This window comes from Boleophthalmus pectinirostris, unplaced genomic scaffold (genome assembly GCF_026225935.1).
Source record: "Boleophthalmus pectinirostris isolate CB_2022bp ecotype Guang Dong unplaced genomic scaffold, ASM2622593v1 HiC_scaffold_21, whole genome shotgun sequence".
In the NCBI taxonomy this organism is placed as follows: Eukaryota; Metazoa; Chordata; class Actinopteri; order Gobiiformes; family Gobiidae; genus Boleophthalmus; species Boleophthalmus pectinirostris.
In genome coordinates, this window is record NW_026571175.1 from 1,064,363 (window position 1) to 1,085,568 (window position 21,206).

At 39.8% G+C, this 21,206-nt stretch overlaps 1 protein-coding gene across 1 annotated transcript; it reads left to right on the forward strand.

Annotated features, from left to right (window-relative positions):
* The first annotated feature begins 376 nt into the window (after positions 1-376).
* Positions 377-8,012, forward strand: LOC129410127 (macrophage mannose receptor 1-like). Its single transcript, XM_055157545.1, has 5 exons — positions 377-589; positions 3,771-4,154; positions 4,251-4,592; positions 6,974-7,059; positions 7,132-8,012. The coding sequence occupies exons 1-5, from the start codon at positions 562-564 to the stop codon at positions 7,228-7,230; spliced, it is 939 nt and encodes a 312-aa protein (XP_055013520.1). The 5' UTR covers positions 377-561; the 3' UTR covers positions 7,231-8,012.
* The last annotated feature ends 13,194 nt before the right edge of the window (positions 8,013-21,206 follow it).

Sequence of the window (21,206 nt, forward strand, 5' to 3'; positions counted from 1 at the left end):
CAGTTGGATTTTAAAATAAGCTGACGTCATTACAGGAAACTCCTGAGTTGTAGCGATTCAGCAGATTGAGACTGAGTATTAAAGTCAGTGGTTCCCATGTTTGTAAATGCAGTTCGGGTGCAGAACCTTCCAAACTGTCAAAGCACAAAATAACCTTACAGTTCTAGTTAGGTAGAGTTCAAACTGAATTGTGTATTAAAGTTTAATCAAATGTATGTTTACAAAGCAGACCACTGCAACTACAAAGATACAATATTTAATTTGACATTTTTCACTTTCTGAACAGCCAAAGTGTAAAGGTCCAGTCTCATTTGCATGTGATGCTGAAAAGGTTTGTGGCCTGTTTGTTTTGATGGGCAGGGCCAGAATATGATGTTACACAGTGAGTTAGATTTATATCAGAGCAGGCTGTATATTTGTGTTCGCGCCTCACCGGGATCCTCACTCAGACGAGCCCTCGCTCCACGGCGCTACGATTAGTTAGATTTATTATTTTGACTGGTTTAGTTCAAAAGTGTGTCATTTTGATCATTTTCTAGTTTGGACTGGACACGTTGAAGTATGGACACAGGAAGTTTGTTCATCTTAAGTGAGTAACATTTAGATTATAATTCTAATAGATTATAATTATAAATTCAATTTATGGTTGGATTTATGTATTTAATTTAAAACTCACACACTTTTATTGTTTATTGGAAGAATCTAATATACTATAGGAACTTTAGCTGAAATTTAGTTGAGTCGCTTTGGAGACTGGTGGTTCCAGGGCTGGTGGTTCCAGGGCTGGAGGTTCCAGGGCTGGTGTTTAAAGGGCTGGTGGTTCCAGGGCTGGTGGTTCTAGGGCTGGTGGTTCCAGGGCTGGTGGTTCCAGGGCTGGTGGTTCTAGGGCTGGTGGTTCTAGGGCTGGTGGTTTAAAGGGCTTGTGGTTGTTCTCACTTGGACTATACGGGGTGCTGCTGTCTCTCTTACAGACAGTGTGACTGTGTGGATATTTATTTTATTTATTTTATTAACATTGACAAGTTTTTGCTTAGTTTTCTAGGCTTGGTTGGGACTACCTTAGCTGGAGGATTGTATAAACTATTGTATAACAAATAAGCTTAATACAAATCCTCTTCTTTTCTTCAGTGACAGCTTCACAGAATTCTCACCCACAACACATTGTTTTTATCCATAAAGTTTTCCATAACAATTTAATATAAAAATATTTTAATGTACAGTATTTGTTTGTGGTGTCTAATACGACCATGACCAGGCTGGGCTCATCTGTATGGAAGACACAATAATGACATTCATTCATTCATTCATTCATTCATTCATTCATTCATTGTAGTTGTAAAATGCACGCAGTGGCGAGACTGGACATAGCTGTGGGCTGAGCCCTGACAGGTCAGGTGTGCGACAGGCATCATGAGACACTGCATTGTAATAAAGTAAAAATAGTAAAGTACTGTTTCTGGTGTATCTCAAACAACTAAAGGGGAAGAAATATGATATATTTTTGAACAGTGCAGTCAAATGAAATAATAGTTGTTGATGGTGTAGATTCCCCTTATCACTGAGTATAAATACACTGCTCCAAAAGAATTAAAGAACACTTTGAAATCACATCTAATCTCAATGTGAAAAAAAAAAAAAGAAAACATGTCTGGAGATCAAAAGGATGCTCCTCTTTTAATGGACATAAAATGTTCAGCTTACAGAGGGCTTCATCTTATATACACCCTGGAAATCAAAGTGAAATAATGATGTGGCAGAGTAGTTCATTTTGCCAACATTTAATTTCTCCAACTCAAAATGCTTCTATACACGTGCTTGTGTGCATGTTTGACAATGTCTTGGCTCACTCCTAATGAGACGATGGATGGGATCTGGGATGTTCTCCCAGATCAGTGTGAGGGCATCAGTGAGCTCCTGTAGAGTGTGAGGAGTAACCTGACCACGTCTGATGGACCCAAACATAATGTCCCAGAGGTGTTCTATCAGGTTCAAGTCAGGTGATCATGAGGGCCATTCAATTGTATCAATCCTTTCGTCCCGACTTGAACCCTCACCAGCCATTCATCCTCTTTGGTGCAACACTCTGGACATTGTCTAAAGAATCCACAGTGAACAAAGCCCTGATCTCCATCCTGCCTGCAGGCTGTGTCAGAACCCACATCCACCTCCTCACCAAAGCAACTGTTCAGCTTTGAAAACTCCCCTCTCACACCTGAAGAAAAGAGTCATGGAAAAACTCAGTCCTACTCCAAAAGTTGCAAAACAGGACCAGGACTTTGGTGAAAGTGACAGAGTGAAGCATCAAATAAAGCTCCTGAATCCAATGCCATTCAAACAGACCTCCACCCATACACTGAAAGCAGTGCACACAGGACATGCATTTGCATTGTATGTTTGATAATGACACAGTGTCCTTTGTAAATGAGCCTCTGTCGCACTTTGGATAAACACACCCTTTGGGGGAGTCTGTGATTGGAAGAGCTGAATGTCTCTCAGTGCACGCCACCCTGATCCGTGTATCATTCATTCATTCGTTTTTTCAAAATAAAACCAAAAATAAGAAAATGAAAAAACAACTGTTTTCTTCATTATTTGTCTCCAAAACCAAAAAAAAAAAACAGATAACAATCTGTTTTGTTTTTTTTTTTTTCATTTTTTTGATTTTGTGTTTAAATGAATAGTGGAAAAAATAGATAACGACCGTTTCCCGTTTACGTGACACAAACTGTGTCTTGCACCGCATACAGACTGAACCAGAACTAAACCAGGACTAAACCAAGACTGAACCAGAACTAAACCAGGACTAAACCAGAACTAAACCAGGACCAAACCAAAACTAAACCAGGACTAAACCAGAACTAAACCAGGACTAAACCAGAACTAAACCAGGACTGAACCAGGACTAAACCAGGACTGAACCAGGACTGAACCTGGACTAAACCAGGACTGAACCAGGACTGAACCTGGACTAAACCAGAACTAAACCAGGACTAAACCAGGACTGAACCAGAACTAAACCAGGACTAAACCAGAACTAAACCAGGACTGAACCAGGACTAAACCAGAACTAAACCAGGACTGAACCAGGACTGAACCAGAACTAAACCAGGATTGAACCAGGACTGAACTCAGTCCTGGTCTGGTCCTGGTCTGGTCCCAGTTTCAGACCCGGTCTTTTTCCGGTCTGGTCCCAATCTGGTCCCAGTCTCAGTCCTGATCACTTCCAAGTGAAATGCAGCAGGGCAAATGTCTTTCAAAGGTGGCAAATCTTGTGTGAGTTGATAATGTCATTGCATAAGTGTAGTGCTCTTTACCTGACACCACACACAGCCAGCACTGCCACATGGGCCCCTATGGTCCAGAGCTGGTCTGCTGCTGTTGATGAGCGCCCCCTGGAGGTGCCCTGTGCAACAGTGTAAGAGGCATATCCATGTCAGCGCACACTAACACCACCCAGTCACACTTTTACTCTGACACACACACAATAGTGTTCTTATAATGTCCGAAAGGTGCTAGAAGACGGGAGTATGGATGTAGCGAGCTGTGCTGTGCCCTCAGAAACCTCAATCGAATAATATTATGCACAAATCGAAATATGAAATAAAGAAAACACTATATTGTTTTTCTGGAATTATGTTTAAAACAGAATAAATAGTATAACATTTAGTTTTGTTTTTTTTTTTTTCTATTTTTGGTTTTGTTTTCCAAAAGAGTGAACCATACTGGGATCGATTGTCTTTTTTGATTGGTTGTCTTGATTTTTCTCTCAGGCGTCCTCATTTGTTTTGTCCACCCTGAACGAAAGTTTGTTTTTGTAAACAAATATCTGAACTGGACCTCAGCTCAGACCTACTGCAGAGAGAGCTTCACTGACCTGGTGACTGTCCAAGATGAGCAGGAGAATCAGAAGCTGATGGAACTGGCAGAGGACCTGAATGAGTGCGTTTGGATCGGCCTCCGTCATACCTTACATAACTGGAAGTGGAGCAAGGGAGTCCCCAGTCGCTCTTATGATCAGAATGATGACATCTGGGCTGATGGTCAACCTGACAATGATGGTGGAGGCGAGCACTGTGCTGGGATTTCTGTCACGTCGTTAAAAGGATTTAATGATAAAGAATGCACCACAGCCTTGCCTTTCATATGTTTTGATGGTATGACATTTAAAATTTGTCTGGAAATTTGACATACTGCATGTATTGTTTGAACTGCCTAATGTTATTTCTTTTTCTTCTTCCTTCTCTCACAAGACAAAGCTGTTCTGAAATACATTATAGTTGAGGAGCTCGAAACATGGGACGATGCTCAGATCTACTGCAGGACGACGCACGATGACCTCGCCACTGTGACCAAGGAAACACTTTTGCTCCTCGTGTCCCAGCTGATGCTGACAGGTCAAAGGGAGGCTTGGATTGGGCTGTACAGGGATCCCTGGAGCAGCTGGTCTGACAGCACCAGCACCAGCTTTAACAAGTGGGAAACAGATCCTACTATTCATCCCACAGATGACTCCTGTGGTTGTCTGAAGGCTGACACAGGCCTGTGGCAAGACATCAGCTGTGATACTGGCAACCAGTTTTTTTGCTATCAAGGTAGAGTCACTGAGCACTGGGTGGCGCGTCCCAAAGCCTCAGCTCTGGTGGAGCAGTAGTGATGTTTAAGCTGTTTTCTGAAAGCACATGAAATATAACTTAAAATGTTTCTAACCTTAACTTAACCCTGGTCTGAACTTTGACCCCGGTTTGTCCATCACAGCACAGTGTTCCTCTGGAGCACACCAACCCTCTTCTGTTTAACATTAGGCCCCAACAGAAAGTTCTATCACAACCACAGGCCTGAGCTCTGCAGGAGTGCCTGTGACAGGTTGAACTAAAACTTCAGATTTTAGATAAAATAAATAAACAAAAGTTCAGGTTTCTGATACTTCCTGGTTGGAAGTACAATTGAAAATTGGAGTTGTGTACTCCCGGTTTCTTGTGCCTTGCAGTAGGAGAGCTGCAGCATTTTGGAACCCTGTAAGTGATGAAGACTGCTCTGGTGTAGATCTACATACACACTGCTCTGCTGTAGATCTACATACACACTGCTCTGGTGTAGATCTACATACACACTGCTCTGGTGTAGATCTACATACACACTGCTCTGGTGTAGATCTACATACACACTGCTCTGGTGTAGATCTACATACACACTGCTCTGGTGTAGATCTACATACACACTGCTCTGGTGTAGATCTACATACACACTGCTCTGGTGTAGATCTACATACACACTGCTCTGGTGTAGATCTACATACACACTGCTCTGGTGTAGATCTACATACACACTGCTCTGGTGTAGATCTACATACACACTGCTCTGGTGTAGATCTACATACACACTGCTCTGGTGTAGATCTACATACACACTGCTCTGGTGTAGATCTACATACACACTGCTCTGGTGTAGATCTACATACACACTGCTCTGGTGTAGATCTACATACAGACAGTAGCAGTAGTCCACCTCTGTGATAAAAGTGTGAATCTGGAGCAGGCTTTGTGGAAGGGAAGCTTTGTTTTGAGATCAGGGTGTCAGTTTGAAACCTTCATAACTGCTTCAGTTTGTTTATCACATTTGAACATCCATCCATTTTCTTCCACTTCATCTGGGGCCAGGGCGCGGGGGCAGGAATTGAACAAAACATAAAAAATCACACCAAAGTTTGTACATGGTCACTGCAGTATGCTGTAAGTGCTCTCCATATTTCTATTAACCAGAGGCCCTGAGATTTGTGTAAAAATATATTTTATATTTATAACAGACATTATAAATAAAGTTACAGATAAAGTCAAAATGAGAAAATCATCAAAACCTGTCATACACACTTCAGACACAAATGTGAATACTAAACATTTCTGTTTCCTCTAGAGCTCGTGATTGTATTGTCATGTCTTTTCTTTTCTATTTTTGTTAAACTAATGGAGATTTGAACTCCAAATACTAAAGTTTCCTGATACTTTAGAGTGGGTATGTCCAAACTATGGCCCGTGGGCCAAATGCAGCCCTGAGACAAATTTTTTTGGCCCTCAGGCTTCCAGGTGAAATGAACTTTTTACTGTAAGTTTTTTTTTTTTTAAATCTACCTTGATAAAGCTAATATTTCATATTTAGTGTGGGGTTTTAAGGATCTTAGCATGAATAAAGACTGATGGCTCATTCTAACATGTTAAACATGCACATATTTCAATTATTCACTGTACTGAACATCAGTCTATGGCCCTCGATCAGACCTCTGCTTCTTCTGTCTTTAGATATGTGGCCTTTGATGAAAAAAGTTTGGACACCCCTGATCTAGAGTGATAAATATTTACCAGTAGTGACCCAATAGCTTATCATGTTTTTTCCATAGTCTGTATAATGGACATAGCCACCCACTAGCTCTAAGTAGGAAGTGAGCATGGACGAGCTTTCGGCTCCATCCACTCCAGTTCGCCTCCAGTTCGTCTCCAATTCACTTTCTATTAAAGAATTGTGGCCTCTTCTCTCTATAACTGCTGCTGTCAGGCTCCTCACTCGGTCTTAACATGTTGGTTTGAACCTGCCCTACATGATCCTAGGGTTTGTATTTCACTATTTTGTCCCTAAATCAAGATCTGAACATTAGTAAGAGTTAAATCAGGTGCCTTCTTTCTCTGAGGTCGCTCCCCTAGCTTTAGAAACTGGTTTGATTGACAGTTCTGCCAAAGAGTCTTACTTGAATCTTTGGTTGCTTTGATACTCACAGTCAGAATTATAAATATGGAACTGGCTTCAGATTAGCTGCTATAACTGCTCAGTGAGCTTCATTTTGGAGCTGAACACCGTGGGTGATGTCACACTCCCTCATTCCACATATTATTATTATTATTATTATTATTATTATTATTATTATTATTATTATTATTATTATTATTATTATTTTTTAAATTATTTCTTTTTGTTTTATCCACAGATCTGAGGCAGACTGTCCTGAAAGTGAAGCTTCAGTCTGCAGTGGACCTGAACAACATGGAAATGCAGCAGCAGATTTTAGAGCAGGTGAGCGGAGCACATGTCACAGAGCAGCTCCATCTCCATCAGCCTTTACTCTTTGTCATGTTTTGAGTTTAGATCCAGGACAGACTTGAAGCAGTGGGAGTGACAAACATCACAGTGAAGTGGAGAGCTACAGCACAGAACTCAAACCCAGAGGAGCTTGTCACAAACTGAACTGTGCACAGAAAATGTGACCCATAAACACTACAGATGAACAGTCCATGTTCTGGTCTGTGACTGTAGATGTTAAGGAATTAACCCTTCCAGACCGACGGTGTTGATAGAAACTTACAAAACATTTTTTTCCTTGAAGAGCTAAGAGGTGCGGCTTTCCGAGCAGATTTCCGGCATTATCGTCTGTGAGGCTGTGTTATGACGTAGAAAGTGTCTTATAGAAACTTTGTTTTCCACCAAACTGCAGCAGCAGATTGTGAAATAACAGGTTGTACTGAACAAACTGATGTATAACACTTCATTAGGGGGTAAAAGGGGGAGTTTTAATAGCAAAATTAAGAAAAAAAAAATCCAAGTGAGGAAAATGTACTAAAATTGCCCTTAGGTCTGGAAGGGTTAAGTTAAAATAGTTTTCCAGTTAATTAAAGCTAGTTTAGTCCTCATGCAGACTTGGTTTGTATCAGGTTTGAAAACATTTAGTGGCTCATATGATACAAGTCTTGATATCGATTTGTTGTACAATCGAGAAATAAAAAAAAAAAAAAAAAGATAGTTTTGTTCCCTTGTGGGTCTGGTCTTGGAATAAAACACACATACACACACACACACAACCACTCAAAATGCTCTCTTCCACCTCGTGATGTCATGACACTGTAATTTTCAAGTAAAAAAAACAGCTCCTTTAGTACATTACCTTTAGTTCATGGAGTTTAAAAACACAGTGGAGCACTTCTTGTATTACCACATGACATCACAAGGTGGGACAGAGTGTTTTCTATGGACTAAGAAAGCTTTCAAAAATATTTGTGTGCATAGAATAGAAATCTGTGCGTATTTGGGAAATCCGTGCATATTTGGCTGTAGTTGAGCATAAAATAAATATTTATAAACTCTCAAATGAGTCCAGTCGTACATAAACTAGATTGTGTGTATTTTATCCATCAGAATACAAACTGAAAAGTTACGACGTCAAGAATTACAATTACGAAATGAAAATTTATGATTACGCTTTCATCAGTACGAATACGAATTCACAGACGGAATTTTACTGTCAAAAATACGTCATCACTTCACAGACATTATCCATCGAGCAGAAGAAACATCGATCAAGATCAAGACTGTGCATGTTTAAGTTTGTAGCAGAGGGTAAAAACAGAGTAATAGCACAAGGAGCTACAACAGCGACCAACAAGTGGGTTCATTCAAATTTAGTTTATAAATATTTATTTTATGCTCAACTACAGCCAAATATGCACGGATTTCCCAAATGCGCACAGATTTCTATTCTATGTGCACAAATATTTTTGAAAGCTTTCTTAGTCCATAGTTTTCTGTTGGAGAGAAGAACTCAGCCTAAATGTGCAGGTTTGTGTGTTAAACATGTGTGAAACAAAACACAACTTCAGGTCTGTGTGTGATGAGGAGACAACATTAGAACATGAGAAAATGTGGTCATATGGGAACTTTTAAAGAACTTTAATTTGTAGTTTAAAGTCTCATAAAACCACCTCCTCAGAGCCCACGTTACACTGTAAGAGTCACTTTGAACCACAGGATGGCGCTCCACACTCGGGCTTTTCCTCATGTTTTCACACGGTAAAACACTGCACATGCCTCTGTCTATCACCAGAGGGAGCCACATATCCGCCCTCACTCTGCTCACACACACACACACACACACACACACACACACACACACACACACACACACACACACACACACACACACACACACACACACACAAACACACACACTTGATTTATTATTATTATTATTATTATTATTATTATTATTATTATTATTATTATTATTATTATTATTTTATTTCCACAAATGTAATATGGTTAACATAAACATAGGTTAGTGCAATCTAAACACACCATAACTTACACGAGTGAATTGTTAAATAAAAATGTATGTGTAATGTCATATATTACAGAAAATACGGCCTCTTTGCCAGAGTTGTGTCAGTAATGTCATATCATCATCATCATCATCATCATCAAATTTATTTTTTTTTCGTCCAGAGAGGAGTAAAAAAATGAATAAATAAATAAATAAATAAACACACTCAAAAACACAATATTCACAGCAAACTGCTGAACCAGTGTCTCCGCAGATCAGACTGGTACCTCGTGTCTCCGCAGATCAGATCAGACTGGTACCTCGTGTCTCCGCAGATCAGATCAGACTGGTACCTCGTGTCTCCGCAGATCAGACTGGTACCTCGTGTCTCCGCAGATCAGACTGGTACCTCGTGTCTCCGCAGATCAGACTTGTACCTCGTGTCTCCGCAGATCAGACTGGTACCTCGTGTCTCCGCAGATCAGACTGGTACCTCGTGTCTCCGCAGATCAGACTGGTACCTCACACAAACAGGTGACTTGCATATTTCAATCTGGGCCTTTTCAGTGGAATCCCTGAGCAGTCAGTCCACGTCACAGTGAGTTTGTGTGCTCGCCCTTTTGTACTTTGACCACAAGTGTGCTATAAATAATGCACCACAGTACACTTTAAAAAGTGTCTTTTTCACGTCCACTGTACAGATGCGTGTGTGTGAGTGTGTGTGAGTGTGTGACCTGTGCACACATCATAAGACACTATGTGTAATGTCCTCATCATCTGACATTTCATCTGTAATAAAATGTCCCAAATATTTGTATTTGTTCCTGTACATAAAATCAAAGCATTAGCACAGTACAAACTGAGAAAACTTGACATATTTTTCATCCTTATTCTACAGACTATTATGATACTTTTACTGCATTCTGTTTAATATCAAATAAAATATACTGTGGAACATTTCAGATGAGGCTTTTGACCCACATTACAACTGTTTTTTATTAGGTCCGTTATGAATCCTTGTTTTTGACCTCTGACCCTCCATACTCCAGTGTGTCTGACCTGATCACACCTCACAGCTCCAGAGACTCACACTGCAAACTTCTCTGATCCGACTAAGATTTTAAAACTTCTGTCAGGTTCTTCATCTTGTTTTCAGATTTATTATCTACTTACTAAATCTGAGCTGCTTCATTCTAGTCCAGAGGTCATTTACTTTAAGAGAACTTATCAAATAAAAAGATTGTGCTGCATGGACAGATCATTTCACTACTTTTAAGTCATTTTCTGATAGATTTAAGCGTTTAGATCTTACATTTTGGCTGAGCTTTTTTGCAGTGCAGGTCCTCAGAGAAGAACCTGCTCATGGCTCCTCCAACAAACTTTAGAGGAGCAGGTGTCAGGAGATCACTACAGTCTTCAAGAGAAATGACTCGGACACAGCAACTCACACATAAAAATATAATATAATAACAATGAGAAATAATAGAAATGGTGATAATACATTTGAAATAAAGAGCAGAAATAGAAGTGACTGGTGAGAGTGAAGCTGCTCGTATACTGTGACGTGAGTGTAGTGTGGCCTCTCTTACAGTAGCTCCCTGTGCTACACACTTAGACGTTTGAAAAAAAAAAAAAAAATTCTCATGGACTCTTAATGCTTCCTTTCAGCAGTGGATTTCTGTGAAGCCTCTGAAAGAGTTTTACCAAGGAGAGTGACGTAGTTTTACACAGAACACAATGACAAGTACAATAAACTCCTGTTGTTACTGTTATCAGTGGGTTTCTGAAGAAGCTCTTTATCAGAGTGGCTCACTGTAAAAATAGAAGCTCAGCCTATTCAACTTACTTTGAATCTTAGGTGACAGAGTGCCCAAAAAGTATACTCACGTAAGAGTAATGTTACTTCAAAATAAAGTTATTCAAGCATAAGTACAATGTCAAAAAAATTACTTAATTAAGACTATATATATATATATATATATATATATATATATATATATATATATATATATATATATATATATATATATATATATATATATATATATATTTCGAAAAAGTACTACTCAAGTAAAAGTAACTTAAACAGTAACTTTCAGGACATAATGTCTGATTTATAATCTAATAATTACTGAATGTAACTGGACAGAACATTCAATAATGCATAAAATCTGGTATTTTCAAAGTTGTACTTTAAAGTACAAAAAGCTTAACAACTTTGTTTTGAAAAATTGCCAATCGTCTGAAGCAGTATGGAGACTAGACCAACTGGACTAACCCAGAATTAAACTTATAATGAGACTAAACCAGGTCGTAAGCTTAATTAAATAAAGACTAAACTAAGCCAGTCCAATCTACCTTATTTCTAAAGCACATTTTATGAACAAAGTGCTGCAAATAAAAAAAATAATAATACAAAATCTAAATAGTGTAGTTACTAAACTATTGTCAAAAGATAAAGGCAAATATGTAGAGTGTGAGCTGTTGAGGATTTAAACATGTGTGATGCAGCATGTCGGGTTGGTCTTACAGGAAATCTCAAGTGGTTTTTATGTTCATACTGAGAAAGTGGACGACAGTGCTCATTTCCTCTGCTGAGCTTCTGTGGAGTTTCTATCACAAGGCTTACAGTAAGCTCAAGAACATCTGACATATTCCTTCTGGTTGGCCTTGGTGATAGTAAATATGCCAAATATGTATTACAAGTGTCAGTTTGAAGAGAAAAGCAAAACAAAAAAGTTACAGTAATGGATTTTAAAACAGAATCTCTCTCTGTGTCATTGAGAGTAATCCAAACTTCTTTCCCCCAGGCTGTCCCTGTTTGACTGACGACGTTGCAAAACTGCCAATCCACATTATTCATGAGCTTCATTTGGCTGGATCTGAATGCCTTGGGTCATGTCACACTCCCTTCACCCCTACAGTCTTTAAATGAAATATAAAATGTATTATTTAGTTGACTGATTTGATCTTGTGTCATAAACTTGAAGAAACAGACAGATTCATTGTGTGAATCATGAGTTTAATCAAAAAATACCAAATTTTCAGAGCTCACTCACTCTTCTCCCATAGAAATCCTGACCACTGAAATAACATGATTAATCGACTAATACACATACTCCATGGACCGATTAATCGAGTAAACCACTAAAGAAGTACATGTACAAAGAATTAAACAGAAAGAAAAAAAAGCATTGAATTAATGAAAAGAACTTCTGGTCCATTGAGGTTCATTTGGTCTTCCGATAATTTATATTAGTAGGTTCTTTTTTCAGACCAAGAGTTTGTTTCCAGACCTGACAGTTTGTTCTTCCTCAGAGTCTCGTGATGTTGCTGTGACGTGTCGCTCAGATGATTTAAGCAGGTTTTGGCGCTGTCTTCTTACTGGAGGAGGCAGGACGACAGCGCCACCTGCAGTCCCCCCTCCTCAGGACAGAATCCCAGGTGTATGAGAGTAAATAAAAAAAACTCGTCCCGGTTTATAGTCCCATGGGTACGTTTCCGTAGGTCAATTGCCTCTTTAATCCATGATGTTTGTTGTCCTCTGTCCCAGTGATGTCTGCTCGAGCTCGCAGCATTAGGATTCATTTGCATGACTGTAGGCAAGTACTTTTTTAATTTAACCAATTGCTGTGATTTAGTCATGACATATGTAATGCGGTGTTAACGTGGATAACTGGTATATTAAAATTTTCCCAAATCCCGTTGGAAGAAGAGCAATAACGTCTTTCCCCTTGATTAAATTCACTTCGCTTTAAATCCTTGATCTCGGGAATCGTTGCCAACACAGAATATATGGCTGTTGTCTTGTTGATCAGCTGGTGCTCTAGACTCACACTTCCGGGGTTCTTGCGAAGCGTCTAGTGTATTCTGATTTTTGACCTAGTCGCTGGAGAGAAAGTGAAGTGGTGGCACTAGGTGGTACCCATCTGGCTAACAAACCGGGAAAAGGGACTTTTTTACTCTCAAACACCTGGGATTCTATCCTGAGGAGGTGGGACTGCAGGTGGCGCTGTCATCCTGCCCCCACCAGTAAGAAGACAGCTCCAAAACCTGCTTAAATCATCTGAACGACACGTCACAGCAACATCACGAGACTCTGAGGAAGAGCACAGGGGGCAGAACAAACTGTCAGGTCTGAAAACAAACTGATGTGAAAAAAAGAACCTACTAACATAAATAGAAATTTTGACTTTTGTGTAAATCCAAATGGAGATTGAACACCTGAGCAGCAAACTGTATATAACTATATAAATGGACATAGCTAACCCTCTAGCCACTGCATTCCAAACAGGAAGAGAGCATGGGCACGTTTGGGCTCCATCAACTCTGGCTCCAGTTCACATTCTACTGGAACGGCTCTCTGGCCCCTCTCTCTGGACCTGCTTCTGTCAGTCTCCTCATTCTGTCCTTAAAATGATGGTTTGAACCTGCTCTACATGATGCTGCTTTTTTCTGTCACTATTTTGTCCCTAAATCAAGATGTGATCATTAATAACAAACCAATGAGGTACATTCTTTCACGAGGTCCCTACTAAACCAGCAGTCTGGACACCTTCACTCCTCCCTGGCTCTTTTATTGCTTTGACGCTCCATTTCAAATTCCAAATATGGATTTCATTCATTCAGCTCGGCGACTGATGTCACACTCCCTCTGCCCACGTCTGTCAACTGTTTTGGTTAAAACAGGAAGTGGCTGCAGCTTTCACAGATAGTGTGTTGCTATTTTTAACTCCACATTCAAATATAATTGCCTCTTGGGGTAATGTTAAACCAGAATGGAACTGGTACATTGCAACTGAGGTCATCAACATTTCCTTTGGGTGTAATGCTAACTGTAGGCTCTGCTCTGTCTGAGGCTTTGAACAGAGGAGCTGATTTGTGCTGTTAAACATGTCCCTCAAATAACATCACAGTCACAAGCTGCGTACTCATCACAGGCTCCTGACACATCCATTTGTATTTTTCCTTGAGTTCTGATGAACATTCTGCCATACACACAGACACAGAACACCCCCAGTGTGATGTCACAAGTGTCAATGCTGTGCATACATGAATGATGAGAAAACACAAAGCATATTTCTCATGAGGAGTTTGGGTTATCTTTAGCTCGACATTCAAATGCAGAATTTGCATGTCAGGACAATGTTAAACCAGAATGAAAAGCACAGGACTCAAATGCTTCTTCAATTAGATCCTCATTTTTTACAGGTACCAACACAAAAAAAAAGTCCCATTGACAGGACAGAGCAGAACCTTTCCTGAATGTCTTTAGAATGATATTGAGCTGTATCAGAACAAGTATAAGAGCACATAGACTAATATACACACATGAACCACTATGCAACATACTGGATCACTGAGATTACACACATATCAAAGTCCAAAGTCAAAAAAGTTTATTGTCAGTTCTTCATATGAAACATATGAATAATCGAAATAGTGTTTCTCACTCCCAAGTGTAATAATAATAAAAGGAAAAGTCCAAGTGTTCTTCTTTGGGGAGATGCAGATTCCTGCTTCCTGCCCCCTGGTGGTTAGAGACGGGAGAGAGTTCAGCATCCTAACAGCCTGGTGGATGAAGCTCTTAGTGAGTCTAGTGGTGCAGGAGGCTCCTGTACCTCCTCCCGGAGAGTGGGAGGCTGAACAGATTGTGTGTGGGGTGACTTGCATCACTCACAGTTGTGATGTCTTTGTGAGTGAGGCGGGTGGTGTATATATGGGTGAGGCGGGTGGTGTATGTGCCGGTGAGGCGGGTGGTGTATATATGGGTGAGACGGGTGGTGTATATATGGGTGAGGCGGGTGGTGTATATAGACGGGTGGTGTGAGGCGGTGGTGTATATGGTGTGTATATATGGGTGAGGCGGGTGGTGTATATATGGGTGAGGCAGGTGGTGTATATACAGATGTGGCGGGTGGTATAGGTGGCACTAGCCGCGTCGTGCCAGGCTAGTGCGTTAGCTATGCCCACTCATATGTATGGTCTATGGTCGATCTAGAAAAATCCCGAGGTCCAAACCTCATGGACATCATGAATCTCATGGACCTCATGAACTTCATGAACCTCATGGACCTCATGAACTTCATGAACCTCATGGACCTCATGGACCTCATGAACTTCATGAACCTCATGGACCTCATGAACTTCATGAACCTCATGGACCTCATGGACCTCATGAACTTCATGAACCTCATGGACCTCATGGACCTCATGGACCTCATGAACTTCATAAACTTCATGAACCTCATGGACCTCATGAACTTCATGAACCTCATGGACCTCATGGACCTCATGAACTTCATGGACGTCATAGACCTTATGAACCTTGTGGACATCATGGACGTCATGGACCTCATGGACCACATGAACCTCATGGACGTCATGGACCTCATGGACCTCATGAACTTCATGGACGTCATGGACCTTATGAACCTCATGGACCTCATGGACCTTATGAACCTCATGAACTTCATGAACTTCATGGACGTCATGGACGTCATGGATGTCATATACCTCTGGACAGTGCTGTATTTGACCATGGGAACAAAGAGCAGCAGCAGTAGCTGTGACGCTCAGATGTTCTGACGCACACACAGCTCTTGTTCACCTCATTCATTATTTATATATTTTCCTCTGTGGTCACTTTAGCTCTGATCTTTATTTAGAACGAGCTGGAGGAAAAGCTCCAGAGAAAGAGTCTGGTGCCATGGAAATAATATAAAAATAAGAATAGGCCTATATTTAGTCTGTCACATGTACTGGAAGCTTCTATGCATTATTTCCCTGTCTGTCTGTTTGAAAAACCAAGCCTAGATGACTTTTAGTGACCTTTAATGACCTTTACTGACCTTTGAGGATCACACTGTGTCAATAATAGAACACATGTTCAGTAACAACACTTCCACATTCTGTGAACCTTTTGGTTTGTGGGTGATGCTGTACCACTGAACCAAGCCCACTCACAGAGGAACAAACTGCACTGCCTTTCACGTACGCTGACACGGGCACAGAAATCTGCTTCTGGAGAAGTCACATTTCATGAGGAGTGAACAGTGGAAAAAGAAGGTGTCTGATTGGTCTCTTATTAATGTTCAGATCTTGATTTGGACAAAAATGGTGAAATGGTGAAACCCTAAGATCATGTAGAGCGGGGTCAAACCAATATTTAAAGGTCAGAATGAGGAGCAGCAGATACAGAAATATATCCAGGCTGTGGTCAGGCCACGTCACTGTTGCCCTTTTGTAAGTCCATGACATCTTGAACCACTACAAGCAGGTGACCGTGCAGCTACGTTTCCATTACAGTCACCTGATAACTCCACATGTTAGATTATGATCAGATTTTGTGTATGACAGCAGCTGAGGTAAGTTTATTTGTATATAGCACAATTCACACAACGTAATTCCATTTTACAAAATAAGAAAGACTTTAAAGCCATATTACATTATTTTCTGATCTTTGTTCTAATGTCGTGTCCTCATCACACACACACCTGGAGTTGTGTTTTGATTCATTTACACGTTTAACACACAAACCTGCACATTTAGGCCACGTTCTTCACAGAAAAACACTATTTTCCACCTTGTGATGTCATGTTGTGACACAGGAAGTGCTCCACTGTGTTTTTAAACTCCACACATCTTCACTTGAATCATTTAAATAATTTCAGCCCTGGAATTGTTCATCTCTGCTGAATTAAACTGCCCTACAAAACAGAACGCCGTAACATCATTTTGTTTGTATTTGAGAGCTCCTTTATCATGTGAATAAATATGTGACAAATACTGAGCTCAAAATTTGACCTTTGACCTTATTTGTCAGTTCCTGTTCTCTGCCTTTGTATCATGAGGCACAAATAAGGAGTCGTGCAAAGGCCAAAGGCAGAAACAGTGTGTGTTTTGTTTGTGATTTAGTTCACAATATATTTATTTTAAATTCCAGCTTCCTTCTTTTTGTTGGGGCCTTGGCACAGGGTCTGAACACATTCAATAAATAAAACTTTATATTCAGTTATACTTCAGTGATCTTTAATGTGAAAGTATTTGGTGTATTTATTCATACTGCACACACCCTACTGCCCTACAAATGCAAGAGTTTAACGCTCCAAAGTGTGAAACTGAGAAAAATGAATGAGATGAAAAATAAAAGTTTCTGTTTTGTCCACACAATGTTTTGTTTATGTTTTGCTCATGATACAAAAGCAGAGAAAAGGAACTGACAAATAAGGTCAAAGGTTAATTTTGAGTATTTCTTCACTATACTTGTCACATTTTGGGAGCCTATTTTACTTTTGTCTGGACAAAGCAGAAACTTTGAAGTCATTTTTCTCAGTTTCACACTCTGGAGAATTAAACTCTTTTGCCTTTGTAGGGCAGTAATGGACAGGTAGTTGTGAACTTGAAAACTATCATGTCATGACATCACAAGGTGGAACAGAGCATTTTGAGCATTGGAAATGTAGACAAACTATGAATAAAATATAACTCAAGCACATACGTGAATGAAACATGCTGAAGCCTGAGAAGTGTCAGTATAACTCTGGGAGAGTCACTGTTTTAATTTTACACCTGCTGTCCAGAAATGACCACAGCTACTTCCTTTTTTCAGTGGCACTTCCTGGTGATTCTGTCTGTGTCGAGACACGTCAGGGTGAGACTTTTTTACATAATATTTTCTGCCTTTATTAGCCTAGATTCACAGAAGTTTACAAGGAAGTTTCACAATGTTTATCTAAGATGAAAACTCGTAAAAGAGCACAGTTCCCCTGGGGTGTGTTCACTGATAAGACGACCAGATCCTCCCCTTCCCTCACCTGGATGACCCCTGACCCCTCTTATCCTGGAGGAGCCCTCGGTCCCTCCGTCTTGATTGGGCAGATCTGCAAATGGATGCACGTCATCCAGGGTCAGTCCTGGTTTAGATCAGTTCTTTTTCAACAGAATTTTCTGACAGTCAAAACTTGAGGCAGTGCTGATGTGCATGTGTCCTCGTAGAACATTCCTCCACTGACGAGTGTGATTCACTGAACAAATAACACCAACATTCAATTGACTGGCACATCTGTTTACAGAAGTATGAGGTGTGTGGAACTGGTTCTTCATGTGTGGTGCCTGAGGGAAGTGTGTGTGCGTGTTTTCATGTGTGCGCACTTCACTTACATCACACTGTTTGCTCTCATCTAACATGACCAAACACAGTTACAAACAGCTTCCAAACGTGCGCACGTGCGCTGCGTCACCACAGTGCTCTCATTCACAGGAACTTCTACATTTACATCTTATTTGCTTCTGGTTCTGGTTCCTGGAATTTTACAGCATTTTTTTCCCCAAATTTAAATATCTGTGAGGTGTAGAACAATTTTTGGACTTCTTCCTGCTCAGTGCCTCTTCCACAGATGGATGGAAAATGGGAAAATGCTTTGCAGCAAATATACATGGCTGGTTTCACACACACACACTTTCATAAAATCAAGAGAAATGAGAAAGATTTACAAGACTCATCAAAACTCACAATGTGTCCCAGAATAAAGGTGTAAGGAAACAGCTCTCTGTGTGTTTATGACACTGCAGCACACAAGTATAACACACAAGCCTGTACACACTGTGCTCTGTGTGTATATGAATGTGTGACACATACAGTAAATGCCTGTACACACTGTGTGTATATGAATGTGTGACACATACAGTAAAAGCCTGTACACACAGAGTGTTCAGAGTGTTGCTGCATTTTGTGGAATGAATGAAACAGTTTTGCTCCACATGGATGTTCCTCTGACAGGTCCGAGTTATGGAGTAAGAAAGCTGTCAAAAATATTTGTGCGCATAAAATAGAAATCCGTGCGTATTTGGTAAATCCGTGCATATTTGGCTGTAGTTGCGCATAAAATAATATTTGTAAACTCTCAAATGAGTCCAGTCGTACATAAAATATATTGTGTGTATTTTATCCATCAGAATACGAACTGAAAAATTACAACTTCAAGAATTACAATCACGAAATGAAAATTTATGATTACGCTTTCATCAGTACGAATACGAATTCACAGACGGAACTTTACTGTCAAAAATACGTCATCACTTACATCCGACGTAACGTTATCCCAGGGCTAATTAGCAAATATCAGGTTCTCTGTATGTTTAGATTAAAACATTCACGACTACAGCCACAGCGAGCATCAGTCAGTCTTCACTGCAGCTGCATTTCTCGCATGAAATGCCACCAAAAGTTCCTCGGGACACTGAAATGTCCCAGTTTACACCAAACACTACCAAACTGTCCTGGTTACAGACGTCACAGCTAATGAAATGTTACACATTACAGTTTAATGCAGCTTCCAGCATCAATTAATGTTCGTGTTTACAGGCAACACCTTGGTATGTTTACAGTATTTACCGGTAAGTTTAACGTCACCGTGACGTGGATGGATTTGCTAATTATAACCCATTATAACTCATGTATAACCCATTGTCTGAAATGCAGCTGAAGGTTCAGACTGACTGATGCTCGCTGTGGCTGTAGCCGTGAATGTTTGAATCTAAACATACAGAGAACCTGATATTTGAAAATGATCCCTGGGAGAACGTTACGTCTGATGTTTGCCAACTGGCTCCACTATGTTTTCTAACATATAGGTGCAATTTCCCGTTCAGAGGAGGTGTTTCTACACAATATTATACAGCAGAGTTCGGTTCCCGAATTCAAGACATTTTTACAATAGATTTGAATGAACCCACTTGTTGGTCGCTGTTGTAGCTTCTTGTGCTATTACTCTGTTTTTACCCTCTGCTACAAACTTGAGCTGCACAGTCTTGATCTTGATCAATGTTTCTTCTGCTCGATGAATAATGTCTGTGAAGTGATGATGTATTTTTGACAGTAAAGTCTCGTCTGTGAATTCGTATTCGTACTGATGAAAGCGTAATCGTAAATTTTCATTTCGTGATTGTAATTCATGACGTCGTAATTTTTCAATTCGTATTCTGATGGATAAAATACACACAATATATTTTATGTACGACTGGACTCATTTAAGAGTTTACAAATATTTATTTTATGTGCAACTACAGCCAAATATGCACGGATTTCCCAAATATGCACAGATTTCTATTTTATGCGCACAAATATTTTTGACAGCTTTCTTACTCCATACAGAGCACTCACTGAAGATCATTACACCTAATTATACCATAACTGTTTCCAACCACACTGTACAGTAGATGAAAACTCCTCTAATGTACATACAGATTATTATTTGTTGGCGTAGTGTGTTTTGTCTGTTGTGTTTGGATGGAGGTGTGTGACTTTCTCACTCAGTCACATTGTTTTCATTGTGTAAGTGAAATAAACATGGGTCTTTCCCCTTTTCTAATCTTAGAAACCATTGATGCATTGTTTAGATTTTCTTTTGTGATGTCACTTTGTTCCATGACAACTGTCGAGTGCTGAGTGTTTTTCCAATCATCAGTCTGTATCAGCTGTTACATAAACCCTCGTGAGCGTTATGTCAGTTCAGAGAAGCTCTTTTATTTGGGTCAGGGACATGTTTCAAACAGTAAGAGATACAGGACTACATTCACACCATATAATACTCCCTACAACTGTACAACAACTCACCCTTATGGAACAGATAATACTCCCTACAACTGTACAACAACTCACCCTTATGGAACAGATAATACTCCCTACAACTGTACAACAACACTCTTATGGAACAGATAATACTCCCTACAACTGTACAACAACACTCTTATGGAACAGATAAGCCTGAGTTTCTGTCAATCATCACATCATCTTTTTTTGTCACTTAATTTTTATTAAGTATTTTATATAATAACATTTCTATAACAAAACAAAACAGGTACAGTCGGCAAGGGATTTAACACATGTTTAGATGGGGAGAAAATACATATATATAACTATATATACACACACACTTACATAAAAGGAGGGAATATATATATGTACACATATACTTATGATATACACACATAAATGTACACACAACACTCCTACAATGCTCTTTTTTGTAAGTACTTAGCTGTGGCAGCCCTGTCTATTAACTAAATTAAACACACTGATATTTAGACCATTTAGCCCATCTTGCATAGTAAACATCAGCTTGGAGCC